The sequence below is a fragment of the Camelus bactrianus genome, chromosome 33, assembly GCF_048773025.1.
Source record: "Camelus bactrianus isolate YW-2024 breed Bactrian camel chromosome 33, ASM4877302v1, whole genome shotgun sequence".
Classification (NCBI taxonomy): domain Eukaryota; kingdom Metazoa; phylum Chordata; class Mammalia; order Artiodactyla; family Camelidae; genus Camelus; species Camelus bactrianus.
In genome coordinates this window covers 21,093,967-21,121,663 of record NC_133571.1, presented here as the reverse complement: position 1 = coordinate 21,121,663, position 27,697 = coordinate 21,093,967, and the positions used below count along the sequence as shown (strand labels likewise).

The following is a 27,697-nucleotide window of genomic DNA, read 5'->3' as shown; positions in this document are numbered from 1 at the left end:
CCAGGGCTTACCCAGTGCCAAGTGCGTGCCAAGCCCAGTACATCCATGGCCTCCCTCCCCGCGGCAGGCCTCCATCGTGAGAACCTCAGAACTTGCCCTAGGTGAGACCCTGGTGGAGCAGGGCCTCCTGCCCTGACTCCACTGCTTGGCTACAAAGCTCTGCATTGAACTGGGACTGATGCGGCAGAGAATGGCCACAAGGGAAGGTCAGGTCAGCCTGACCTGTGGCTGCTGAGGGAGTCACTGAGCCAGAGAGGCTTCAGAAGGACTCCTTGGGGACCCCGCACCCCCACCTGGGAGCGTCTAGCTGGTGGGCCCACATCTGGCCGGGACACTGCCAGCAGGAGCGCCCTGGTTCCAAGCCAGGGCTCCATAAACAAACCCCTCTCAATTAGCCCTGGCCGCTCGACACCTCTGGTGTGTCCGGCCCACTTAACTACCACGCCTCCTCCTGTTGGATCCGGTTCTGAGTAAACTGTGTTCTTTGAGAGCCATTGCATACAGATGAGTTGGCAGCCGGTCTGAGCTGACCCACAGACTCATAAAAGCCAACAGGGCCCCAGGGCCCCTTGCCCCGGCCATCCAAACTCTCGGACCAAAGGTGCATGTCAAGGACCCGGCTGCTTTCTGGGGGACCAAGAGACTGAGGCTTTGTCCCTGCATTCACGCAGGCAATCCATGAGGTAAGGGGAGAAAGGCCACATTGCCTTTTTGGGGAAAAAGGAGTTAATTCCGGTGGAAATTTAGCTGTCTTTCCCCTACCTCAAAGCTAGATGGACTGTCCACTGCTCTGGGGGATAAGAGTGGGGTTTTAACTCACTCACTCAGTGCTCTGGGTCTTCTGGTTTCACAGCCCTGAGCATCAGTGGCACGGTCTTCTCTTGGTGGTGGACTTGTGCGTGGGCTTCTGTCCCTGAGGGCATCAGCTCTTACAAGAGCTGACCTCTCCCAGCCTTCACTGTCATTAAGGCAGGGGGTAAGGATGCAAGCGAGGTCTGTGGTGGAAAAGGCTGAAGGCTTTGTCTGGGTGAAACGCGCCTGTAAGGTGCTTCCCTTACCTGCACCAAAACTGCCTTTCCTTCCTTCGACTAAATGCTGCATGATTCCAGGCGAAGGCATCTGGACTCCTCAGCATTTGTTCAGCTCCCTAAATACCACTGTGACAGATGCTCTGTGTGGTGGACGGCAGCGGTTCTCTGTGCTCCCCTGATACAAGCCCAGGGAGGGACCAGCGTGGAGCCTCTTTCTGCAAACATCCATGTCACAGAGATGCTGCACATAGTCGCTCAGAAGATGTCTGTGTTTTGCAATTGGCAAGCTTTAGGAAAAACGTGTTTGCTTTTTTCTGTAGTTGGGCATACAAAATGAGGCCAAGCATGGTGATTGTGGTAAGGACACCACTTTCGACAAGGACTTACCCAGCCGGCTGGCGGGTGCCCTTCGGTCATGGGCTTGGCTCGCGATGCCTTACTCTGTGCTGGGTTGTGAAAAGGGATCCCCGCTCGGTCAGCTTCAGTTTCTCAAAACGCATGGTCTGGGGTATTGGGGTATCTGGGGTAACTTGTGAATGGTTCCTGGAGCTTGGATGTTGTTGGTGGCTTTTGATTTTCTCTGACTTGTTTTTCAAGTGTATAAGATGCTTTAATTGCCAAGAAATGCCCTGCAGAGCCGAGACTCAGAATTTCTCATGCGTGTCTTTTTTCCTTTTCCCAGCAATTCATTTTTTTGTGCGATGGGTTGTAAATCTACTCCGGACCTTTTCATGGCTCGGTGATTTTCCAAGGATTCAGCTTTGATCACATGCCTTGCCTCTTACCTGCCCCGTGGCTTCCGCGGAGTGAATGCTTCCTAACCCCTTCTCTTTGAGTTCTCACTGGAATTGCTTGCACGTCCTGAGCTTGCCCCAAATTTCACTCCTTTTGGTGCTACGATTTAAGATGCTCATCATGACTACTTCTTCTCTTCATTACTGCCTTCCTCATTAATATCATTATTAGACATACAGGCGTTTTCCTCCTTTGCCTTTCAACGAGCTGATAATGAGCACGCATTATGTTCTGGGAGCTCTGCGAGATCCTGGGAAATCGCTGACTGGGCCCTGTTCTCATGGCACGTTCAGCGCGGGGGGCACGTGCGCGCAGACGGGCTGTTACACTCCAGCAGGACAGACGCCGCGGTGCAGTGATGGTAGGATCACTGCCTGCTCGGGAAGGACGTCCCATTTTGCCTGTGGAAGGCCTCACGGCAGTGTGACCCCAAACCCCTTGGGTGGGAAGGGTGGAGCCTGGTGGGGGCAGGAGGAAGGGCGTTCCTGAACAAGAAAATAGCATTTACAGAAACACAGAGGCGTGAGAGAGCATGGTGTTTGCAGGGGATGCGAGCTGGCGTGGCTGGGGCGGGGAGAAGGAAGATGGAGCTGCAGGGCGAGGGCCTGTGATGAGGGACCCCGTGTGTGGTGGCCAGGAGCCCGGCAGTTATCCTGAAGGTCGTGGGAAGCCACGTGCCGTCACACTGACAATTTAGAAAGGCTGCTCTGTGTGCAGAGTGCACGGTGGGCTGGGTGGGGTGAACCCATTGCCAAGAAAGCAGTTAGGAAATGGCTAAAAGGTGGAACACACGCGTCTAGGGGAGACTGGCTGCCACGACAAAGTGGTGCCCAGACACGGGAACCTGAAGGTTGGCGGGGCTCATTCTGGAAATTTCCCCGAAGGCCACGTGATGAGCAAACTTGAGTGGAGAAGAGCGCTTTCTCTGCACCTCCCCTGCCGCGTCGCAATGGCCTCCTGGGCACAGAGAGATGAGTTGGTGGCCTCGGACATTTTGGGGAGTCAGGGACCATGTGGGTCAGGGCACTGGCTTTTCAGGGCCTCCTCTTCGGAAATGAAGCCTCTGGTCATTTGCTCTTCCGACCACCCAGGTCGGTGCCTGCCTGTCCGCGGGGAAGGAGCATCTCCAGCCCAGGGAGGCGCGTCTCTGTCTCCTTGTCCCCTGAGGGCCAGGCCCTAGACCAGGCATCGCCCTGCATCTCTGTTGCGCCCCACTGTCACCTCTTAGGAGACAGGCCAGAAGATGTGTCCCTCCCTACCATGCACGCTTAAACCTGAGACAATATCAATGTTGACAAAAATAATCCGTAAGCGCCAAACTGAGGGCTAACCCGGAGGCCCACGTCCCAGGTCACTCTGAGAAACCGCTCCGGAGAAGCAGGGTTTTCAGCACAGGTTTGTATCTTGTCAGAACAAAGAAGCATTAAACAGGTCAGGGATATATTTTTTATGTATATATACAAAAAAATAAAAACAGATCAGCACGTCCAGTACGGCCTTGGGAGGACCAGCCTGGTGTCGGCGTCCCAGGAAGAGGGGCCGGTCTTTATTTTTAACGCAGACATTTCTTTACTTCTGGTCAGCGTGTCCTTTTCTTTAATAATTAAAGCAGACGGACAATGTATGTTGGAGAGGCTACAAAAAAGGCTATTTTAGTTTGCATCAAATTCAAGTTAACCCGTGTATAAGCCGGGATGACTCCCCTGTGTCTCGATGTGTGAACATTTCTTCGTCATCAGAGATGGTGACAGAATGGCTGAGAGAGGCCCCTGCAGCTCTGTGCACAAGTGCCCCAGCGTGTTCCCTGCCTGCACTGAGCCAGACTCGGAGTCTCTCCTGCGCGTGATTCCTGTGAGTAGGTACCATTTTTAGCCCCATTTTGCCCAGAGGTAAAGATGTCAGACACAAAGGGAAGGGACTTCAGTTGTTTTTCCCAAAAAGCCACCCGGTACATGAGGATGGTGGTGAGACAGTTACCCATTGCTGTGGGAGTGGGGAGGCTGCCGTCTGAGGCCCAGCTACCGACTCCACGCCCTCCCTGGCCTCCAGGCCGAGGGGCTCAGCGTCCAGGTCCACGTGACACGCGCTCGGTGGTCACACTGGTGGAGAAGCTGTGGGGCAAGTGGCACAGGTGGCGAGCGGCAGAGCTGGGACTCAGACCCGCGCCCCTGGCTCCAGGGTCCGCCGGGTGTCCCTCCTCCTTCCGCTTGGCAGGTGGGAGCATGCCTTGGCCTGGTGCGTGAGAACTCACAGCTCAGAACGTCTGGAAAAAGCAGCACTTTGGGGTTTGAGTTCAGAGAGACTCAGGTCAGTGTAGCCACTTCCAGACACTCCTAGAGCTTTTCTGCCTGGAGCTGAAGGAACCCCTGGGGTTCGGATAAGGATTCAAAGTGATTGCAGCTTCATTTCTTTAAGGCTGGAGAAGAATGTGCCAGAATGCGCGTTGTGTTGCTAATTCAAGTCACATGTGAATGAATTTATTGGCACAGAAATCTGTTTGCCAAATAATTGAGAATCATTAAAAATTCTAACTAGTCATTTTTTTAAATTGAACTATAGTCAGTTTACAATGTTGTGTCAATTTCTGGTGTACAGCATCGTGTTTCAGTCATACATGTACACACATATATTCGTTTTCATATTCTTTTTCATTATAGGTCACTACAAGATATTGAACATAGTCCTTGTGCCATACAGAAGAAACTTGTAGTTTATCTATTTTATATATTGTAGTTTGTATCTGCAACTCTCGAACTCCCAATTTATCTCTTCCCACTCCCTTTCCACCTTCTCTTTTCCCCACATCAAATGGGCATTTTCAGAGGTGGAGGTGATGGTCGGCCGGATAAGCTGGTCAAGGAACAGCAGAAAGGGACCACCTACCTTCAACTAAAGGCCAATAAGATCATTGCAACTTTATAGGTTCAGAGAAGAAAGTACAGGACAGTGATGACTTAGACTGAAGCCAGAAGTAAAGAGAGCAGGACCCAGACCTTCCCTGCTCGGTCTCCTGGAATATACATGATTCGTGAGTAATATTTGCTCTGCTCTAGAAACAGCAAAGTGGTTGGTTTGATTGTGTAGTTCCTAATCTTCATGAGCAAGCAGGGAGTGTGTGTGGAGACTGGAAAAATAGAACAATTAAAAACAAGCACTTTCAAAAAAAAAAAAAAAAAAAAAAGAAAGAAAAAGGTTGAAGGAAAAATTCACCTGGAGGCATATAGGAGGCAGATCTAGAAAACTCAACAATTAACAAAAAATAACCTAAGGTCAAGGGGCTCGTAAGAGTCCAGTCTCTGGTCCAGATGGAGTGACCCTAAACCACCCTTTGGGTTGATTACGAGGGAGGCTCAGGGACAGTGTCCCCTCCCTTGCTGTGACCTTGTCAGAACCCTGAGCAGACAAAGGGAAATCACCCCTAAACTCCTGGTTCTGTTTGAAGAATAGTATGAAGAATAATGCAGAAAATGGGCAACTTAAAGACCACTGAGAGTCCAAAGACCCCCCACCCAAAGTAGTTCCTTCTTGAAAACTCTAAGGGCTTTGACAGTTAATATAAAACCCAATCTAACCCCATCACATTACAAACCAGAACACTGAAACCAACTTTACACAATCGTTCCAAGGGCTTATCAGGTCCAGCTCGCCATCATGTGAAGAAAGAAACTGAGACCTAGGAAGACACAAGACTTGCTCAGAGCCCCCCGGCATCACCTCGGGTGGGTAACTCCCTCCCTCAGAGAAGCCGGCTGCTTTTCCCCTCGGCGGCTCCCCGAGGACAGCCGTCTGCCTCGGCGGGCGTGGGTCTGCCGCCCAGGCTCCGTCCTGCGGTGGGCTCCCCCGCTCGGGGACTCTCACTGCAGCAGGTCCCCCACTTACGTGTGAAGGGAAGACTCTCCTCGAATACTCTGAAATACAAGCCAGAAATTTCCATTTATTTAGCCTTTTCCAGTGGTCCTGTCTCTCTTCCAATTGTGCAAACACCAATGTTTCTTGGCTGGGGTTCAGGAATTGCATTTAGAGGGGGGATCAATGTGCCACCCCACCTCCAGGCAGCAGGTTTAAGTATGCAACGTAATACCATTGAAAGCAACAGGTTAATGCTGTCTTTGCAGCTGGAACGACCACGGCTCTCTCAGGTGACTACCCTAGGGCAAGGCTCATGCTTCGCTGCCCTTGATTAAATTCTCGGGAGCTTTCTGGCTCGGTCCAGATCTGCCATTTGTCCTTGAGGAGCTGGACAGAGCTTGGAAACTCTGAATAGCAGTTGCTAACTTCTCACAGGAAAAGACTCCCTGAAATGTGTCCAAGTCAATGTGATGTTCGGAGAGATAAGAGTAACCCCAGTCTTGTGCTGGAAGGCAGTCGGCCATGTCAGGGGTCTGGGTACTCAGACGCCGTGAGGGGGTCAGACAGCTGATGAATTACGCATGGGGTAGAGGGAGCTCTGATCGGATCTGGAGATAAGTCACAGGAGGAGTCAGAGGATGGCCTCAGACCACCTCTAGGGGTGCCCATGCTTCCTTGGGCTTTTCCACACTCCCTGCCTTGCAGACGGTTCTGGATCACGGGAGGACAGGCAGGAGGCATGAGCGGGGCACGTTCTACCTGATGGGGCTGGCCTCTCCCATCCCACCCAGGGCTGCCCCGTGGTGGGAGGGGTCCGGGAGGGAAGGCTCGACCCCTCTCCCAGCTGCTCCATCCCCTTCGATGGAGAGGAGAGGGCAGCTCTGAGACCCTAACTCAGGGGGCTTACCTGGACCATCCCGAGCACCCCTTTAGTGTCTGGGGCTCTTGGGCTCCTTTGTCCGAGGTCTCCTTTGTGAGAGAGTGAGGTTTCCTTCGGCCAGTGCGGACACTCACTGCTGTCCCGACCGGGGAAAGAGGCTGGCTGAGAAGTGGAGAGAAATGTGTGCAGGATTCAGATTTTATTCACCTCTTTATAATACACGCTTTCCTTTGGCCTGTGGTGCTGTTGGAAGTTTTGAATTTCTACAAAGATGCTTCTTCAAGGTCCTCGTGGCAGTGAGGGGGGTGTGGGGAGGGGAGGGGGCCCAGGCCAGGCTTGTGCTGGGAGTGATGTGAGCGGAGAGATTCGTCACTCAGGGCATGATGAGGGCAAGCCACTCCCCAGGCGTGGACCACAATGACAGGAAAGGGACCCCGGGAAGTGGGCTGTCATTTGAGGTCGCCCAGGGATGTGGGTAAAGCTGCCTTCTCCAGTGCGTGGGAAGGGCTGGTCTTCCCACGCCTCCTGAGGGCGAGAGGACAGACGATTCCAGCCTTAGCCTGAGGGCCAGGTTAGACAGCGGGGAAGCTGGAGGGTTGAGGTGTTGAGAGGCAGGATGGAATTCAGAGGGAAATGGTTCCATTCCTTGTACAAACGGGGGCCAAGTCTGCCCCTCGGGGAGGGTTTCGGGGGCCACTTACCTGCGGGCAGGGTGACCTTGGAGTCTTTCCCAACCATGGGTCCTGGGAGGGGGCACAGCTTGAGCCCCTCACTCTTGGTCTTGTGTTCTTGCAGCTCAAGGGTGAGACCCCGTGATCTTGAAGGGGCAGACAGATGCTTCTAAGTTTAAGTGTGGACCAGAGACAGCCACTCCGGCACCTCCCCTGGCTGAGCCTATCTTCAGGCTACCTGGGTCCTCCCCATAAAGGAACCTCGCAGCTTCCTCTCTGCCTGAGGCCCCAGACACCCCAGAGGTACCATGACCCCACGCAGCCAGTGGTCAAGGCTTCCCCACTCCGCAGAGCCCCCACCACTTCGCCCTGCTGCCTCCTCCTTCCCGTGGGGCTCGGTCCCCAAGGCTCTGGCACAATTCTCCTAGTGTCCCATCCCAACAGACCCCACCCCCTGCCTGGGCCCTGACTGCCGCCTGCAGCTCCCAGGGACCTCTTTAAGCCCCTCGGCCGCCTGCTCCGCTTGGGTGGAGCCTGGGCAGAAGCTGGCCGCGCAGTGGGTCCTGTCTTTGCCTGCTTAGCTAGGTGGGTGAGGGACTCCCACAGCCAGGCCCCAGGCAGGCTTATATCCAAACGCAGACACAGTAAACAGCATACACATTTTGTTGGTGACTAGAGACCAGATGCTGGGCCATTTCCAGGCCCTGCTGTGACCAGGGCTGGAGAGAAAGCAGGACACCTGCCCAAAGATGCCGGGTTTCCCTCTGCGCCCCAGCCGCTCCCTGCCCTGGAGCGAGCAAGATTAACCCCAGGCAGGGCACAGAGCGGGCTTTTACTTTTCAAAGTCTTCCAGGCCGACCCAGCAACGTGGCCCCGCGTCCCCGGGAGGGAAGTGACCGCCTCGGGGGAGCCCAGTCACACGAGCTGGTCCACGGGGGGCTGGGTCCGCTGGTCTCGGTGGGTCCAGTGTGGCGTGCCTTCAGTTTTGTTCAGAGGGAACCTTCTGGAATTCCTGACATAGTACTAGCAACTTCCTGAGTTCTTTAAGCTGCTTCTTTCTGCAAGTCACGTCTCCATTTAAAAATTCATCCATTTCTGCGTTTATTCGCGCCACACTGGGAAGCCTACGTCGTGCGGGGCACTCACGGAAGACGGATAGTTATTTCTTCTCTTTTAAGTCATCAGTGTAGGTAAGATTCGTCTTTGGAAACCTGCTGTAGCATCAGGTCATCCTTTCCATCACAAAGTTCTTCCTTTCGTCTAACTGAACTCCCTCTTGCTGCGATTCCAATTCACTTTTGTATAGTTCGTCACTCATCCACCGGAACTCTCTCAAACCAGTGCCATTTAATCTGTCCGATGGCCCTGGGAGGTACATATATTATTATTGTTGTTTGACAAATGGGGAAACTGCAGCTTGGTTTGTGCCCATCCTGAGGTGGAGGCAGGTCTCCTTTGGTTTCTTAGGTCCACCTGAAATGCTATAACCGCAGGCAGGAGCCAGCAGGCGAGGCCTGGGAGGAGGCCGTGTTCGGCTGGACCCCGGCCTGGGGGAGGACCTGTCCTCTCTCGTCTTGGCATTGCTGCCCCCACCCTCTTGGGTTCCCAGGACCCTCTACGCACTGCTCCTTGTCAAGGTCACCCCAGTGGCTGTGGCTTTCTTAGCCCTTATCACAATCTATAATTACCCTGTTTACTTGGTTCCTTTCTGTTATCTGTCCAGCTCTCTCCACCTCCCTGAGTACCAGTCTGGTTCCTGCTGTATCCCCAGCTCCCAGCACGGAGCCATAAAATCAAAACCAGACTTATGGACGTAGAAAACAAACCATGGTTACCAAAGGGTAGGGCAGGGAGGGATAAATTAGGGGTTGGCAATTAATAGACACACATCACTATATATAAAATAGATAAGCAACAAGGGCCTACTGTGGAGCACAGGGAACTACATTCAATTTCTTGTAATGACATATAAAGGAAAAGAATCTGAAAAGAAAAAATATATATGTGTGTATGTATATGTCAACTGAATCACTTTGCTGCACACCTGAAACTAACATTGTAAATCAACTACACCTCAATAAAAAAAAAAAAAAAAAAAAAAAAGCCCAGCACTATCTTCCCATCACCTCTTAGCCTTGGCACTTATGAACTCACCACGCGTCATTCTCGCACCATCATTGAATGTTTTTTGGTCATTAGTTGGGCGGTCAAGTAAAAACGTGTTCAGTTGCACCTTGGAGGAAAATAGCTTGTGTCTCTCTTCAGAGAGACCATGGAGGCCCAGCGGGTGGCGTCGGATAGAAAGTGGTGAACAGGTCAGACCACGTTCCAGCCAGGAGGGGACATGAACTCTCACTCTTTCAAGAACTATTCGTAGAGTTTCTCTAATGGTGGCTCTGGGTGCTGAGAATTCCGAGCAAGGTAAGACAGGATGCTTTCCTGGAATGCACATTCCAGTAGCGGGGAGGTGGACAAGAAGGGAACACAGAGTAAACAGAGAAGTAAACAACAAGATGACATCTGATGGCGATCAGAGATGGAAGAAGCGAAAACAGAATGGAGCAGCGGAATTGATGGAGGCGGTGGGTGTCCCCTGGGACTGGAAGCTGAAAGGTTCTCAGAGGCGGTGACGACGGAGCTGAGTCCCCAGTGACGTGGAGGAGCCAGAGCAGTCCCAAAGGAGGGAACAGCCAGTGGGAAAGAACTGGGCAGAGAGGTGGGGGCGTGGCTCATGGTCTGAGCAGCAGACTTGGCGGAAACACAGTGATGGGACGTGGGTCTAGGGAGAGCAGCTGTGTAGGACCTGGAGGTCTTTAGGGAGAGGGGAGCAAAGAGAGGCTTCGGCAAGGCAGCGGCAGGATCTGACCTACCCGGTTAATACCTGCCTCTGACGCTGGGGAATGTGTGAGGAGAGAGAGCAGAGAGTGAGCAGGCCATTTCTGCAGCTAAAGCAAGGATGGTGGTTTGGACCATAGTGGCAGCTGTGGAGATGGAGCGAGTTGGACAGAGAGGTTTCGAGTGCATTTCGCAGGAAGAGCAGGGAAGACTTGCTGATGGCTGGCTGTAGGGATGAGAGAAGAAGAAAGATTCAATCAAGGTTTCCTTGAACTTTGTGCCCTTGACAGAGCGGACAAAGGCGCACGTTAAACAAAATACATATGTAATAAGCTGTATTTGGTGCTAAGAAAGAAAAGAAGCGGCTGCTAGGAAGATTTTTTTTAGAGCAAGGGTTTCAGCCTAAGATGCCTGGTGGAGAGACACCTCTTACCCTTAGCCCTGGTCACAGGGCTTCTAAAAGCCAAGAGCCTTTAGAGGAAGGAAGGAGCCAGGCGTCAATCACAAGCCGTGTGCTCCAGCTGCCTCTTCTTCTGGAAGGCTGGTCATGCCAACCTCAGAGGAAATTCAATTGCTCTGGCACAACTGGATCTCCATGGCTAATCTAATCGAATTGTTTTTTGCGCCATCTTTTCCTTCTTCATCTGTAGCCTCCCCGCTCTCCCTGGCTCTGTTATTTTCCCCCAGCAGCCAGATAAACAAAGTCTTCTCCCTCTGGGCTTCATGTGTGCAAAAATGTTCCTTGTAGGCCCCTTAGAGCAGCCCGGAGCCCACTGCCTCCCCCTCCCAGAGGCTCTGGTGGGAGAGCTTTCTTGAAGAGGCTGGGAAGATGGGGGTAGTGGAGGCAGAAGACTACGTCCCATGGCCTGGCATCTTCTCCATTGGGACCGCACGCCTGTCCCTGCGTTTCCTCTGCCACTCCTCTGGGCACTTCCGAGCCCAGGCGTGGGTCAGGCAAGAGAGCCAGCCGCCTGCTCAAATCCGGACCTGGGAGTTCCAATTATTCCCCAAATGCCAACGCAACCTTTGACCGTGTCTTCCCGAAGGCTCCGCAGCTCTGCCCAGCGCGGGGGGAAGGTGACCTCAGCGAGGTTTCCACGTGCTGGACCCGCTGCCGTCTGTTCTTACACTGATTCCTACCTCGGCCCGTGAAACAGGCGCTCTCTTCTCCACCTTCCTGGAGACACTCAGGTTCAGAGAAGCCAAGTAATTCGTCCTGTTGGCAGGTGGAGGGAGCGGGTTTAACCCGAGTCTCCCTCACCTCACGACTGGCCGCTCTCTACCTTCCTGACACCTGCTGAACCCCCTTGTTTGCTTTGCCAACCCCACCCGCTGGCCTTCTGCAATGAAGCTTTCAGTCTTAGCGTTGCCCACGGCTTGGACCACACACCTCACAGGGGCCGGGAAGCCAGCATCTGGGTCAGTGCTCAGCCCAGCTGTCTGTCTCTTTGCAGTTCCCCGGGGGCCTTCCTTCTACCCCCTCTTCTCCACCTGGGCCAGGGCGGTGCAGGGGAGCCTGAGCAAGGGGACTGGGGCCGGACTAACGTGATGCTGCAAAAGCCCATCACCGAAAATGGGTACAGACACTGGGAGTGTGGCTGGGCAGGAAAAGTGGGCCTGGAAACAGCAGCTTTGGTTCTATAATGTGGGTCTGGGCAGAGCAGCAAGAGAGACAGGAAGGGAGGGAGGGAAGGATGGATGGAGGAGGAAAAGAAAAAAGAAGAAAAAGTGAAAAAGCAAGCGTAACTCACAATGAGCTCCGTGGTCTTTATTGCCCCTAAGCTTTTCTTCGTTGCTTTCCGCTTTGTTTTGTTTCGTTCCCAGGTTTAATCAGTTACACTGGGGAATTAGCTCTGTAGACGCACAGGCAGGCATCATTCTGCAGCAGAGCTGGAACTGCAGTCCGACTCCAGACAAGGTGTTCAAGGCCGGAGACGCCGGGGCGCCGGCACGCGGTCTCCAGAGGGACTGGCCTCGTTTTCCTTTTTTTTCCGTAGGAATTAGTGCTCATCATAGGACAGGGCTGTACTTTGGTTTCTTCCCCTACAAAGCATCATTTAGGATGCTGATCCAGGTTTGGTCCTGACAGTGTGTCGTCGCCACCATCTGCAGCGGTCCAGGCGAGGTTGTTTCAGGTCGGCTCCTGCAAATAGCGGGGGTGGCCGGGGCCATTCTTGCTCTCGATGGTGGCCTGTGTTGGGCAAGCACACATGGAAGTCCAGTCCTGCCCTTGAGAAAGGGGCCCGGCCAAGCTCTGGGAACGTACAGAGGATGGTTTCCTGTCACTCCCTTAAGAGAATCTGGACTCCACACAGCTCCCCCCAGCTGTCACCAAGGGAGCAGCAAAGACCCCCCCACCACCCCAGTTGGGCTTCACACCCCTTTCTCCCTGCTTTGTGTGTGGGGGCTGAAGGGAAAGAATGATCTGCGGGGAAGGCGGGCCAACGAGGGGTTTAAATGGTCCGAGGGGATTCTGACTACTCTGTGAGGTTGCTGCGTCTCCAGAGAGGTGGGCCTAGATCACAGCTGCATCACTAGTGTTACTGACTCCAGGACCGGGACCGGGTCTACGGGCCGGGAACAAAATCCAAGACAAAAAAAAAAAGTATGAGAGGAAGGAAAGGGAGGGGGAGAATGAGGTGTGAGAGGGAGTGAGGGAGTGCCACGGGCCAGGGGCCAGGGGCCACGGGCCACGGGCCATGGGGCGGGGGTCCAGGCCCAAGCCACATGAATACCCTCCTGCCCCACCTCCGGGCGTCCCGTCAGACAGCTCGGGGGTCCGTGGGCCCACCAGGCTTCAGGGACCACAGACCCGGCTCACGCTCCCAAGTGCAAGACTTTAGCCCAACCTCCAGCCTACGAGGTGTGTGGGGTGCTGGGTCAGAGCTGACACCGGCTTGACCTCCAGGCTCTTGTGACCAAGGAAATAGTTTTGACGTGGTGTCTCCAGAATCCCAGTGGCCTCTTGCTATGGAAGGAGGGGGCCACGTTCAACCGACGGCCCCGTAAGGGCAGAGGGCGCAGTGTCTGGCTGGCGCCGGAGGAGGAAGGAGGAAAAGATGGAAAAGAAATGGGGGTTAAGAAATGGAGAGGCAGGATGCGGGTGGGAGGGGGTCTGATGAGTCCCTGCTGGGTGAGAGGTATCTGACGTGGGTTGTTTTCTGTACCAGCTTTGTTGATAGTATAATATAATACAATACAATACAATATAATATAATCCCCACACTAGTCAATCCAGCCATTTAAAGTGGACAACAGTGGAGTTTTGGTATAGATGGACAGCTTTCACCTCTGGCAATTTTAGAACTTTCCCATCACTTCAGACCCATTCGCCGCACACCCCACGCCCATCTCCTCCCCTCCCCGCGCTGGGAACTCCCCAGCTAACTTTCTCTTCCCGAGGATTTGTCTATTCTAGACATTGGTACAAATGGAACAGCACCGTGTCTGGCTTCTTTCATTAGCACGGTGTTTTCAAGCTTCTTCTACGTTCTAACGTGTATCGGTATTTCATTCCCTTTTTTTTTTTTTTTTTGGTCGACTCATACTTCACTGTGTGGACAAAGCCCATTTATTGGTTCGTCAATGGATTGCGATTTGGGTTCTTTCCGCTTACTGGCTATTATGGACCACGCTGCTATCCACATTTGTGGACAGCTTTTGGTGCAGACATGTGTATTTTCCATCAAATCCCCTCAGCAACAAACAGGCATTATTTAGTAGGGAAAAGTACAGCTCAGAGAGGTTGGGTAACATTTTTGAGACAGACAAGCCTCTTGTGATTGGGTTTGCTGCTGACAGAAGGGCAAAGGAGAGGCAGGGAAGTGGAATTTCACTTCCCCTTTTCCAGGGCATTATACACACGAGTGAGTAAACAGAGTGGGCAGGAATGGGGGCCGTGTGTCAGCAGGGCTGCGGGGGGCCCCGCTGGCCTCCTTACAGGGCAGATCTGGGCGAGGCCTGGGCTTTGCAGGCCCTGCCCGGCTCCACGCCTGGGGGATGCCCCCCTGCCGCTCGGCCTCCTGCCTCAGTGGCAGAGCCAGCTGGAGACAGCAGCTGGAGCAGCTCGGCAGCCTGTGATGAGCCAGCTGGGCTGTCTCTGCAGCCGTGTCCCCACGCAGACAGGATCCCCTGTGGTGGGCCTCGCCGGGGACAAGAAGAGTCCCAAAGAGAGGAATTCGGCGTGGGCCCAAGGACGGCTCTGTGGCACGGAACGGAGTCACTGGGGCTGTTGGCTCTGCTCCCACTGCCTCCAGGGCGTTCCCAGAAAGCTCTCAGACGTGGGAGGGAGGGTGACTTGCTGCCCTGTTAATGTAAGTCCGGTGGCTCGGCAGAACCTGAGCCAAAGCTCGTGATCATTGACCCTCAGGAGCTCTCCGGGGCGGAGCAGGGTCTCAGGCTCTGCCGTGCACCCCCTGGCCTGCCATTAATCTGGAGCCTTCTCTTCTCATCGCCTTTCTGGGAGGCACGGCGCCCCTGGAGCCTGGACACGGGTGCAGAGGAGCCTGGAATGAAAGGCATCACAGACGACGAGGCGGTGGAGCTTTCCTTCCGTGCCCGGCTGTGGCTTGGAAGAGAAACTAGAGCTGGAGGTGGCATTCCTGAAGGGTGACTAGCTGGACCGCTTCCCACATCCAGGTGTGGTCTGAGCTCTTCCTGCCTGTCTGCGATAGATGTGAGCGTCCTCACTTTCCAGGGGAGGACATTCACACTCTGAGAGTTTGGGTCCTACCCAGAATGAGAGCTTGTGGGTGACTGACCGACTCAAGATTCGAACCCCACATGCCCACTTCTTAAATCCTGCCTTGGGGGCCCTTGCTGCAGCCGAGATGGGGAAGCTTCAACAGAAGCTTGAACGTGGGACTGGGAGGCGTCCAGAGCCTCCTCCAAAGTCCAGAACCTGGTGTCCTGCGCCTTCTCTATGCATGTCTCTCCAAGCGGGGCTGGACCAACACCACACCCTTCATGGGGAGATACAGGGTCGTGAATACTAGACCCAGTGCCTAAACTCAAGGCATCAGCTAAACGATTCCTCTATTTTATAAATCATCAAGGTTTGAGATTCCATACGTTTTCTTAAAAATGAAGTGTACTTTCTTGCTGTAGACACTTGGGAAAGGATGTTCAGGGCCTCCCATCCACATGGAATTCATTCGTTTCTGGGCTGGAAAGACTGAATTGATGTAATACCAACACAAACCACACAGACCCAGAAGGCTCAGACTAATAATGGGGTCTCGGCACACGTAATAAACACAATGTTCAGTAAACATTTAAATTCTTTTATTAAACTCCAGGTGGAGTGCTTGATAGAGAAGATTTAAGCATCACTTTCTCTCAGATGTGTCCAGTTTTCAGAAAAATAAACTACCCCCCAACACACACACTTTTACAAGACAAGCAAGTGAAAGGATAATGTTTTTATTTGCAAAAATGATTCTTCACTTTATAAAATGATTCAGTAAAAGCTCCTTTAAATCCCTAATACCCTAGAGCATATGTTGTATGACTTACTCTATGCAAGTGATTTCTGTTCACATACTATCTTTTGAGAGCATGCTGGTTTTGGCTTCCGTGTGAGACTATGTGTCTACACGTGTACAATGATATTTACATTGTAATGGATTTCTTCTGAATAGTAATGAGAATAAAAGGCCATGAAACTAGAAATGCCTTTGGATCCTTGCGTTAACTTCATCTTCAGTCATAGGTTCATCAGAAACTAGATTTCAACCGTGGGGACAGTGACTTTCAGGAAGGCTGGGGACTCACCCGTCCATCCTCTCCTACGTGGAAGGTCCCATCTGTGTCTGCGACAGATGGAATGGAAGTTCACCCGGGATCCTCCGGGGACCTGTCCTCTCTCTCCAGATGATACCGTGTTTGTTGTGTCTTGCCAGGTGTATTCCTGACTGTGCTTGCACCCCCGTCCCGAGCCTGGCAAAGGCAATTTGGCAAATTCCAAGCCCAACCCCTGGAACCCCAGTCCCCGCAGCTCTCGGGCCACTGCAGATTCCAGTCACACGTGACTCTCTGAAACTAGTCTCCTGCACCTCTTCAGACAAAGGCAAGCGGCTTCGTGTCCACATTGACTTCTCAGTGACCAAGCCAGTGGAGGACCCACGCTGTGAGAGATTTCCCCCTGTGGCTGGACGGACACCTGCTCCACGGGCACCGCTGCCATTGTGCTCTAGAGGGCGCTGTTCACACGGGCTGCCGCCGGCCGGTCGCAGCCGGGAGCAGCCGGGAGCAGGCTGAGGCCCTCCCCACAGGCCTTAATTGCCACTCCACCCTCTGCAGAGACTTTTCTCAGCCCAGGGCTTCTCTTCATTCATTCTGAGCCGGGCATCCCTGCTTTTACCTTGGTTTATCTACTCTTAACTCTGGCTCGCTCCACTCGCACCTAAAAAGCAATGCCCTCCCTTGGTAAGCGTAGAACCCCCTGAAGTTTAGAAGCTAGAATCCTCCGAAAATCTCTAGAATAAAAGCCAAGAAGACCCAGCTCTGACTGTGAGCGTCTCCAGTGCTCTGCAGTTACCACTGCCCCCGGCCCCCGGGACGCGCAGCTCTCCCTGCAAGACCCTGAACCAGGCAGAGGTGAAGGGCCCCCTTTCGGTCCTTCTTTGCAGAGCTGAGACGTGCTAACTTTTCCAAAAAGCTTGAAGAAACATTGTGCAGCGCTGTAAGGAAACAGTACTGCCAACACACACAGAATTAGCGTCAGCTTCCAAAGCACAGGTTTCTGACCGCACGGCAAAGTCACCAAAGACGAGTGAGACCCTGCGGACACCTGGCTTGGGTCCGGCCTCACTAGCTCCCAGGCTGTCTGTCCTGGTGGGAATGTCACATCTTCTGATGATTTCCGCTGGGACCCAACCCTGGTAACAGGGAGAGATTCAGGTCTCCGTGGAGGAATATAGAATTATCTTAGGATGACCAATGATCCCAGATAGACCTTAAAACCTGAACTTGAAAATTTATCTCCTTTTAATGATTTTCTATATTTAAATGTGGCCCTTCATTTTCCATCCTGATACAAAAGCATACGAAGTGTACATACGTGAGTGCGATTTCTGGAAGCAATGGAACAGAACTGGTTCTCGCCGAATGATTGTAAAATGACTTTGTGACCTCTCAGTTTCACCTCTTTTTCTGCCCTCTTGGGGCATCAATGCCTTCAGCCAAAGAGTACCAGGAGCTCCCCAGGAGTCGGATAAGTTGGCTTTTTGTAGCTAGTGAGAACACCCACCTTGAGGAATTGGGGGAGCCTCGCCTGAGAGAGTGTTAGAAAGTCCTTGAATAGGATTTGGGCTTGTTCTAGGCAGTTTGGAGAAGCTTTAAGGAAGCCGTAGTCTGCTCTGGGTTAGACGTCAGCAAGTAGGGGCACTTCTAGGACTGAGTGTGTTAATAAACTTACTCTCTAGAAGGAGGAGACTCAAAGCTGCTATTGGCGAAGAAGCAGGGATCACTCACAGCAGCCAGGACGGGGGATGTGTGGTCTCTTTCATGGTCTGGACGACGTTCATGTTTTTGTCTGCGTTCAGACATGATTTTGAAGTGGGCTTGCCTGATGCTGATGTGCTGTGAAGTGTGTTCGACAGGAGACCACGAGACCTGGCTGTGAGCACCGGGACAGCCCCTGACAACACCGAGACCTAGATGGACGCCAGGCCAGCCCCCGGAGGGCAGCGCTGCTTCCTCCCCCTCAGTGGGCGTCCGTAGACGGCCAGTGGCACCACCTGATGCCAGTTAACGTCCGCAGTAAGAGAAGAGGGGCGCCCCCCCTGCAGCCCGCTGCTGTTCAGCCTCGCCAGGGAAGAGCCTCTCCCTCTCTCCTGTCCTCGCCTCCCAGGAGAAGGCTCCGGCCCATATGAGAGACAAATCCTTTATAAAGACAGGCTTGGTTTTTGCGGGTCTTCTGTTCCAGAGGGGAGGATGGGCTCTGACGCCCGTAGAGTTGACAGACGTCGACGAATTGTCACATTTGTCCCTCTCTCTCAAGCCTTTCCCCCACCTGGCTGTCATCTCCCACACAGCCTGTTTGACTCTGCAGAGCAGACCCTCAGTGGCCTGGGCTGGGGACACCTGGTGAAGCTGCTGCACAAGTTTAAGTTTGTAAACCAACAGCGACAGTGGTTACTGTTTGCTGCATGGCCACCATGTTCTAGGAGCTTTCCATATGCCCTTGCGTTTAGAACATACTACCGCTGTCCATCATTACAGACGTTTCACAGGTGAGAAGGCGGAGGCCAGGTGAGGCTAAATGGGCTCGCTCGGGTCACCTGGCTGTTCAGACGGGACTGGGGTTCAAGTCCACGTCTGCGCTTACCCCCCCCCCCCCCCGGAGCTTCTCCCACTCTGCCTGGCTGCCTTTGGTTATTACCTGTGCTGTGAACATTCTGGACCAGGGCTCCCACCCTCTATGGGTCCCCTGGCCATGGCAGTTACCTCTGCAGTTGTTCAGAGAATGCTACCTGACTGGCTGGCTCCAGAGATGCCTGCAGAAGCCCAGGTGTCTTCTGAGACCAACACCCCAGACCTTGTCATTCCCGACTCTTGTTCCCAAACTCTCCTCTGGAAGGAGCCAGGCGCCCAGGAAGGCCTGAGCTGCATTCCCCCCCAGGACACAAGCAGATGTGTGGCTTTACAGGGAAGGGGACCTGTGAGGAGCCCTCGCCCTCCCGCCCGAGAGAAAGATGGGACTTCCCTGAAGTGCATTTCCAAATTCAGCCCGGAAGAGTCCTGAGGGTCAGACACCCTTTTACAGGCCCACGGGGCCAGGAGAAATTGTCTCCACCAGCCTCGCCAAGTTCTACTTAAGAAGAACTCATGGCGACACCACGTGAGCAGCCTGACAGAGCCAATGACATCAGAGATGACTTCTATTGAATTACTCAACAGAAAGGAGACACGCCCTCTGTCCACGATGGGTTTTGATGTGAAAAGTGGAGCCTGGGCGACTGGCTGACTTGATGCTCCCCGGGGTGCTGAGTGTTTGCAGACCCAGCTGGGTGGCTCTCCTCCAATAGCTTGAGGCCGTTTTCATAGAAAACAGGAAGTCCTCTGCGGTATCGGTCAGATGCGCTCAATTTTAGCTCCTTAGCAAAGGTGTGTTGAACAGTGTAAGTCTGACACCCAGCCGGCTGCATCTCCTCTTTGCTGGCTGCTTCCAAGCCCTGTCCTCAGCCCCCTTCACGGCAGCCAGCCGGCTGCATTGCAATTATTGAATAATTACTGAATTACTGCTTATCCGTGAGCAGCGTGACCGCAGGGACTGTCACCTCTTTTGTTCCTAGTATCACACCTGGCACATAGGAAGTTCAGCGAGTTGAGAGCCTGCCTGAGGGCATGACTAAGAAGGCAGACCTTGCGCCGTGGTCTTTTCCATGCCTTGCTGTGGCAGGAACTCAAGAAATGTGGGTTCACGCGATTGACTGGTGACTTGAAACAGAGCAGTGAGTTTTCACGGAAGCTTGAAATTCTTCTCCACCACCAGTGCAAAAGGATTACAGAAAATCATCTGACTTCTGCTCTCAGGCCCCATCTCTCCCATTTTTCGACTTCTGACAGGCAGTCTTGACTCTCAGAAATGTCCTGGAGGAACCAAGGCTATGCAAGCGCTGTAAGAGGTTTAACTAAAAGGCAGGCTACAGCAAATGTTTTTTCCTCCATATAGAGAAATGATAGTCTTTGTAATTCTAAGACATGATAAAAGCAGCATCTATTCACTGTGTAGTGGGGGTAGAGTGTGCTGGGGGGTGCGATGGAGGCAGGGCGAGGGGGAGGGAGGGAACCCCAAGTTCCTAATGGCTTGTTCCCAGGTGGATGCCTACGGAAGGTCATCCTTCATCCCGGTTCTTTAAATACATCAATGAGCCCAAGCTGTAGGCACTTCACTTAAAAGGAAGAGGGGTTAGGTTGACATGGGAGGTGGACGCAAAGGAAGTGCGCCCTTTTCTGGAGAAAAGGAGATTCGGGAGGAAGATGTATTTATCTTCAAGGATTTGAAGAGCTGTTCACCGGAGGAGACTTCAGACTTAGAATCACCATGAGCTGTCCCGGCGGCAGAAATAGACCAGCGTTCTTGCTCTCAGTTTCTCCCCGAGGTCTGCAACGAAAACATCCCACGTGGCCCCACAGTGCTGGGTGCACCGGCCCTTGCTTGTGGGTCCAGCCAGTGTCTCAGGACGCCGCCCAGCACGCTGTCATCTGTGTACCCAGCAAGGCTCTCAGTTCCTCCAGGCTCCTGCGCTGGTCCCGCACACAGCCACGGCGACAGGGCACAGAAATGTCTCTTCTAAAATATGCCTATTAGAGGGGCCACGTTAGTGATAGCAAAGGCATTGTGTTATCTATTTATCATCATTCAACAAATAGTTACAGAGCTCCTGCTACGTGTAACTTTAATGCCACCTCCAGGCCTTGGGCTCGGGGACACTTCTCTGGCCCTCATGTAGGACGCTCCTGGGACACCCCCACGGTTTTCTACCGCTCAGGTGTCATACTGCGTTTGATTGTTCATCAGCCCGTTTACATCTCCCACCTGCACTAGAAACGTCTTCAGGATGACAGAGACCGTGCCCACTTGGTGAAGGACGGCTTCCCCGGTGTCTAGCACACACGCTAGAACCAACACATCATCGCTGCTGAATGATGGATACACAAACTACTGTACACGGAAGTGTGCTTACTGTCCATGGATGGGTCTTTGCAGGAGGCGGTCATCCAGCTCATCGAGATCTTTGAGCAGAGCTGCTCCTTTGGGATTACACAAACCACACCACGTTGTAATTGCTGATTTACTGCGTTCACTTCCCCTTCCACTGCCAGCTCCCTGAGAACAGGGGCGGAGTTCTATCTGTCTTTGAAACCCTGCACAAAAAGCACACACACTCCATGTTTGGAAAGTTTATCAAAAGTCTATTTTTTTGAGAATGGATTATTTACAGAAAAAGAATGCTGAAGCAGTGAGGAACATGGCGATAATACAATGCACCAGCTTTGCCAGCCCATTAAGAAGACCTTGGTAAATATTAGCTCACGTACAGCCCTGTGCTTGCTATTAAGATTTACTGATTTCAATAGAAAGTAACCTAAAAACTGTGCATATTATGTAATGCAGACACTGGGGCCAATCTCTAATTACCCAATAGTTCAAAATACACATGTTGGCTCTGTCAGTGATGGGATTAAAGCCACTGTCAAAACAAAGTAGGATTTGGCTGTGCACAGTGTGTCAGCCCTGGGAATGATGCGTTTGCTCAGAGGATGAATTTATCCTGTATTTTTGCATTCTCTAGGTATAATTCTTCTCACTGTTTGAATACATAAGTCAACAGCACTGGCTAACCCAGTCCGGGGGCAAAGTACCTTCAGTAAATGCCAGATTTTACACAATAAATCCAACAATAAAGGCTGCTCTTAAATCTCAGTTTCTTAGGTAACAGGGACCATTGTACAGAGCGATTAACGTGGTGTCATGTTTCTTCCTGGTGTGATTTCACTTTTATCCTACAAATACGTTCTTGTCTGTGTCAACACATTCAACTGTATCTTTGTGAACACTGGGAAGTCTCAGTTTCTCCGTGTATTTCAGGGAATAGGCTGGGAGATGGACGATAACTAACTGTTTCTGGGGAAAGTCATTAGGCAGACTCTAGGAGAACGAGCAGGAGAGCGTGGCAGAGGGAGGGGCGAAATGCCGGAGGAGAGCCCACGCCTGCCGCCCAGGGGCCTCAGCCGGCGGTCTGTCATGCCTTAGCATGACGGTATTCAAGCCATGTGAGGTTTGGGGAAAAAATACACACCCAGCCTGGGGCTCGGTCTGAGAGCAACCAATTGCCTTGGTTTAAACGACACAACTCCACTATCAAATTAACGTTTTCAAGCTAATAACAAATTAGCATCAGTCCACTGGCCCGAGCCGACGATAAATTGGGCTGGGTTTAAAAGAAGTCAGCCTGCATACAGAGACCGGCTCCCAACACCACTTTCTTGCATTTCCCGGCTGTGGGCGCTTCGGGTCCAAACATGTTTAAGATGTTGGTAAGTGCGGATGGTCTGGGAAAAGCTTTTCAAGCTGCTTGCTTTGGTTTCAGCTCTTGGCAAGGCCAGGCAGATAATATTTTCTTAGTAATGCAGGCATGGAAGCCCAAACTCATCGAAGAGAGAAATCAGGGGGTACGAGTTCCCTCTACAGAAATACTCTTTATCTCCAAAATGAGGTGAATGTAGGTGGGACTGGAGGGAGAGTGAATAGTGGGGCAGATAAGCTCAGAGGCTGGTGTGTTAGGCGCCATCTCTGGAATTATCACGTAGGACAAAGAGGAAGTGGATTCCACTGATAAAGGTTGGCTTTGGAAGTTATGATTTTAGGGATGATCCACTCTGTGAAGAGCTTTTCAAACATTATGAGCTTCCACAAACCTGAGGGAGGGAGAAAGTCGCCTGTGGATGTAAGCAAGGTTAAACGGGGTGTGCGCAGGGAAAGGGAAGAGCCTGGGGAGGCAGGAGGTGACTTCCCTCAGTGAGCCTCACTTGGACCGTAGCCCCCAGTGCTCTCTGGGGGCTTGAGGTCGATGAGGGCAGGCGGGGCGAGGGCAGGGCCCGCTGAGCCCTGCGTCGCTCTTTAATCTCCCACCGACAGTTTCTTTCTCTACATCTCTAGAACCTGCCCTTAAAATTTCCAACCCCTGTAGCTGTGGCTCTCTCTCCGCCACTCCTACCTGGGGTCGGCTTTCTGTGTTTTCGCTTGGTTTAAGGCCATGGGCCAGACACTGCAGAGTATCACCTTTGTTTAAAACTTATCACTAAGTTGGTTTCGCTTCCTAGTTTGTGTGAATAAACACATTTTTGAAGGGGGATTTTGAAATCGAATTTAGAAACATGTTTGCATTTGATTCAAAATACCACGAAGACATTGCTAACCACGACAGGCACACCTTGGGAGTGGGGTGGGCACACCTAAGGGAGGAGGCAGGCTAGTGTTTACGACCATGACCGCGGGGTTCAGCGTTGTTGGCTGTTGAGGGGGAAAGCCCTTCAGTTTTGTGCTGTAAAATGGAAGCCATAATAATATTATCAATAAGGCCACGGGTCAGCTACTGGTTTGAAGGGCTTAATTCACTCACTCAATTATTCCATTTATGTTTGTCGAATAAATAGGAAGTGCCCGTGGTTCATGTTAGCAGCTGGCATAGAGGAATGAATAAAACGCGGTTCTCCCTTTCTGTGCAGTTGTTTACATCAGAACCCCCCAGCCCTTCTGCCTGGGGCAGGGAGGCAGGTGTGAGATGCTGATGGTGACCCTCACACTGTTCCTTCCGGGGATCGTGGCATGCCAAGGAGACAGAGTAGGAACGGGATTGTAGATCCACCGAGAAAACCTTTGAGATCTTATAGTAGGACTTGACCAAACAGTCTTGAGGAACTCTGTGCTAAACAGTGTCGAGCATCAAAATAAAAAAAAAAAAAGGAAATTGACTAATGCTTGTCTTAAAATATTTCAGAGAACTCTCATTTTAGAATATAAAATGTAATAACTGAGATGGAAGTGTGGTGGGGCTCCTCTGGACGACAAACGTTATGCTTTAGTTGTCATCCTGCCACTGGTTAGAAACACGACCTTGGGTCTGTCATTAAAAGGTTCTCAATTGCTTCATATGTTAGATGAGAGAATGGAACTGGATTATAATTTCTCTTGACATGTGTGTACCAGTAGCGGAGCACACGATGACTTAGGTTGCATATTGATTAGCCTTTTTTTCATAGTTAGTTATTTCTCTACATTAATAAACATGTAAATAGTGCATCAAGCTTCTGCTTTCACAGATATTTTTGCTTAGCTCAAGGCTGAATTTATTTTAAAAAAAAAGGGAGAGTTGATTTAAATAGTAATATCAAATAAATCATAGTACAGGTCATAATTTCTTATCAGAAATATTTTTTAGCCATCAAATGATATTCTTTCTTTTATAAATTGAAATTGAAATATAGTTGATTTACAATGTTGTGTTTCAGGTATATATAGTGGTTAAGTTATATATATATATATATACACTTTTAAATATTCTTTTTCATTATAGGTTATTATAATTTATTGAATGTAGTTCCCTGTGCTGTACTGTAGGACCTTGTTGTTTATCTATTTTATATATAGTAGTTTGTATCTGCTAATCCCAAACTCCTAATTTGTCTTTCCCTGTCCCCTTTCCCCTTTGGTAACCATAAATTTGTTTTCTGTGTCTGTGTTATCACAAACATTTTTAAGGCTGTGTGTGACTGACTAAGGTCAGGGAACACTTGAATACATGCTCTCTCAGGTTCCTTCCATTTCTACCTCTGTGATTATTTTTCCTCTGTAGATTTAAGCAATATGATCTTGTAGTATAAAGTTTCTATTGAAAATAGTACTGTGCAAATGAACTTATTCACGAAACAGAAACAGACTCATAGACCTAGAAAATAAACTTATGGTTCCCCAGGGTGGGGGAGGGGGGAAGTGATAAATTGGGAGTTTGAGACATCCAGATACTAACTACTATATATAAAATAGATAAACAACAAGGTCCTACTATACAGCACAGGGAACTATATTGAATATCTTGCAGTAACCTATAATGAAAAAGAATATGAAAAGGAAAGTGTGTATATATATGTATGACTGAAATGTAATGCTGTACACAAGAAATTGACACAACATTGTAAACTGATCATATTTCAACTAAAATTTTTTTTTGATTTTAAAAAATTAAAAAAGAAAAACTGATTACCAGGGGGGAAGTGGTGGGGGCAGCGGTAGATTTGGATTTGGAATTAATAGATATACATCACTAGATATAAAGTAGATAAACAACAAGGACCTACTGTAGAGCACAGGGAACTGTATTCAATTTCTTGTAATGAGCTGTAATGGAAAAGGAACTGAAAAAAAATATGTGTGTGTATGTGTAACTGAATCACTTTGCTGTACACCTGAAACCAACATTGTAAATCAACTTCACTTCAATAAAAAATAAGAATTATAGAAAAAAAAGGAAATACTATTGTGTTATCCAGAATCGACCTGCCAGCTTGCCCAGGTGATCAGTAGCCCAGACTGTGCTGAGTGGTCTTTTCCTGCACAGTTAACTCTTCATATGAGTCGCCTAGTTCACTAGCACTATAAACATCGTTTTGTTCTGTTTTGTTTTTCTCCGATGTATTTTCAGACCAGGTTGTTGACAGAAAGAATGCTCAAACATCTGAGGAAATGGTTTGTCACTCGCTTCCTGGGGCATTCCCGGCAAAGAGCAAGGCTGGTCTCCAAGGATGGAAGGTGCAACATCGAGTTCGGCAATGTGGAGGTGCAGTCCAGGCTTATATTTTTTGTGGACATCTGGACAACTGTGCTTGACCTCAAGTGGAGATACAAAATGACCATCTTCATCACTGCCTTCTTGGGGAGCTGGTTCTTCTTCGGTCTCCTGTGGTATGCAGTCGCCTACCTTCACAAAGACCTCCCTGAGTTCCATCCTTCTGTCAACCACACCCCTTGCGTGGAGCACATTAATGGCTTGACCTCAGCTTTTCTCTTTTCTCTGGAAACGCAAGTCACCATCGGATATGGATTCCGGTGTGTGACAGAACAGTGCGCCACCGCCATCTTTCTGCTGATCGTCCAGTCTATTCTCGGAGTCATCATCAATTCCTTCATGTGTGGCGCCATTTTAGCCAAGATCTCCAGACCCAAGAAACGTGCCAAGACCATTACTTTCAGCAAGAATGCAGTGATCAGCAAGCGGGGTGGGAAGCTTTGCCTCCTGATCCGAGTGGCTAATCTTCGGAAGAGCCTCCTAATTAGCAGCCACATTTACGGAAAGCTTCTGAAGACCACAGTCACTCCCGAAGGAGAGACCATTATCTTGGACCAGATCAATATCAACTTTGTGGTCGATGCAGGAAATGAAAATTTATTCTTCATCTCCCCCCTGACGATTTACCACGTCATTGATCACAGCAGCCCCTTCTTCCACATGGCCGCGGAAACCCTGCCCCAGCAGGACTTTGAACTAGTGGTGTTTTTAGATGGCACAGTGGAATCAACCAGTGCTACCTGCCAAGTCCGGACATCCTATGTCCCAGAAGAGGTCCTCTGGGGCTACCGTTTTGCCCCCATAGTATCCAAGACCAAGGAAGGGAAATACCGCGTGGATTTCCATAACTTCAGCAAGACGGTGGAAGTGGAAACTCCCCACTGTGCCATGTGCCTTTACAATGAGAAGGATGCTAGAGCCAGGATGAAGAGAGGCTATGACAACCCCAACTTCATCTTGTCAGAAGTCAACGAAGTAGATGACACCAAAATGTAACAGTGGCTTTTCCACACGAGGAAAGCAACATCGTGACAGGACCTAGTGACTAGAAGCAATATGAAACAGCCAGCAATTCGGGGTTATGAAAGTATGACCAGAGCCTTTATAACCTCCCAGCACAATGCCCCTGAAGCCTGCAACCAGGATGCTACGAGACACGCAGCTCTCCAAGGCAACTGCATTAGAACATGGAGTAGATTTATAGGAATCTGGAATCTGGAAGCCACAGAAGCTTATATAGCGTCTTGAATAGGCTTATTTGAAATCATGCAGTGTTGATGGGAACAGAAAAAATCATCCAAAGCCTCATGGACAGACCAAAGGAGATCTTTTTAAAAATCTCCCTGAAGGAGTTATGAGCTTTAGGTAGGATCAGGGGAAAACTATATTCTCATTTTGATTCTACTGAAAAGAAAGAAGCCACTTTTATTTTAACATTGGGTTTTTTTTTTTTTTTCAACGGAAGGATTGTCTCCCAAGTTGGGGGAGGTGAACCAGTCAAAGACAAGAAAAAACACTGCTACGCGGGGACACTGGTGAGGCTCTGACCTCCTCCATCCTGGTTGTTGGAGCTTCCGTCTTGGCCTGGGTCACGCTGGGTTTCCAGAGGAGCAAGGAAAGGCTCGGTCCGTGGACTCCATGAGTCTACCTCTACCTACCCAACGTGGTGAGCAGCGCGGAGCCCAGCCTGCTCTGCGGCATATCCGGACTCTGCAGCCAAGCTGGGTTTCAACCCAGCTGATCTCACGTGACATATTTCAACAGAGGCTGAACCACCACGCTAGAACTTCGATGAGCATCTTCCTGTGAGAAAAAAATGCTCAATCTGAAAATGGGGGTAAAATTTCTTCCAATTTGTGTTAGATGGGGTCAGGGGCTACACACCTGTTAAAAGAGTATTTCCTGGTCTTCCAAGAAGGCAATGAAGAACTTGAAGGTGCAAAGTCAGTTTAGAAGGGAAAGGACTGCTAATGCCTCTGAGAAAATGTACCTTGTGTTTTTTGGTGGAGGGTTTGGAGGATCGTGACGGGAGGGGAATGGGATGTGAGCCCACAGTGGGGAAAGTGCTGGGCCTTCCTTTCTCCGAGGCCCAACACCACGTCTTCCACACAGAGACCAACGTCATATAAGGACTGATTGGTGGGGAAGGTTTTACTGCAAACTCTTGTTCTGTTCCCTACCTACGTTGTTTCGAATGTATTCTGGAGAGGATGGTACTCAAAGCTGCTTAGGAATCAAAATATTTCAGTGTGTTGATTAATACATTAAATCTCTGAAACTGTC

General features: G+C 50.8%; 1 protein-coding gene across 3 annotated transcripts; it reads left to right on the top strand.

The window, feature by feature from the left end:
- Window positions 1–475: 475 nt before the first annotated feature.
- Window positions 476–27,697, top strand: KCNJ1 (potassium inwardly rectifying channel subfamily J member 1). Of its 3 annotated transcripts, none has more exons than XM_010957860.3 (2): window positions 476–683; window positions 25,271–27,697. In XM_010957860.3, exon 2 carries the CDS (start codon window positions 25,292–25,294, stop codon window positions 26,408–26,410), a length of 1,119 nt encoding a protein of 372 aa, XP_010956162.2. In that variant the 5' UTR covers window positions 476–683; window positions 25,271–25,291; the 3' UTR covers window positions 26,411–27,697. The 3 variants fall into 3 exon arrangements, with proteins under 3 accessions (XP_010956162.2, XP_074212978.1, XP_045374683.2); XM_074356877.1 differs by lacking the exon at window positions 476–683 and adding an exon at window positions 19,880–21,087; XM_045518727.2 differs by lacking the exon at window positions 476–683 and adding an exon at window positions 21,148–22,106.

Bases quoted from the DNA above. Each gene is read 5' to 3' on its own strand.
- KCNJ1 (XM_074356877.1), top strand. From the start codon at position 21,052: ATGCACCAGCTTTGCCAGCCCATTAAGAAGACCTTG. The intron at 21,088-25,270 runs GTAAATATTAGC...ATGTATTTTCAG, and splicing joins AGCCCATTAAGAAGACCTTG to ACCAGGTTGTTGACAGAAAG.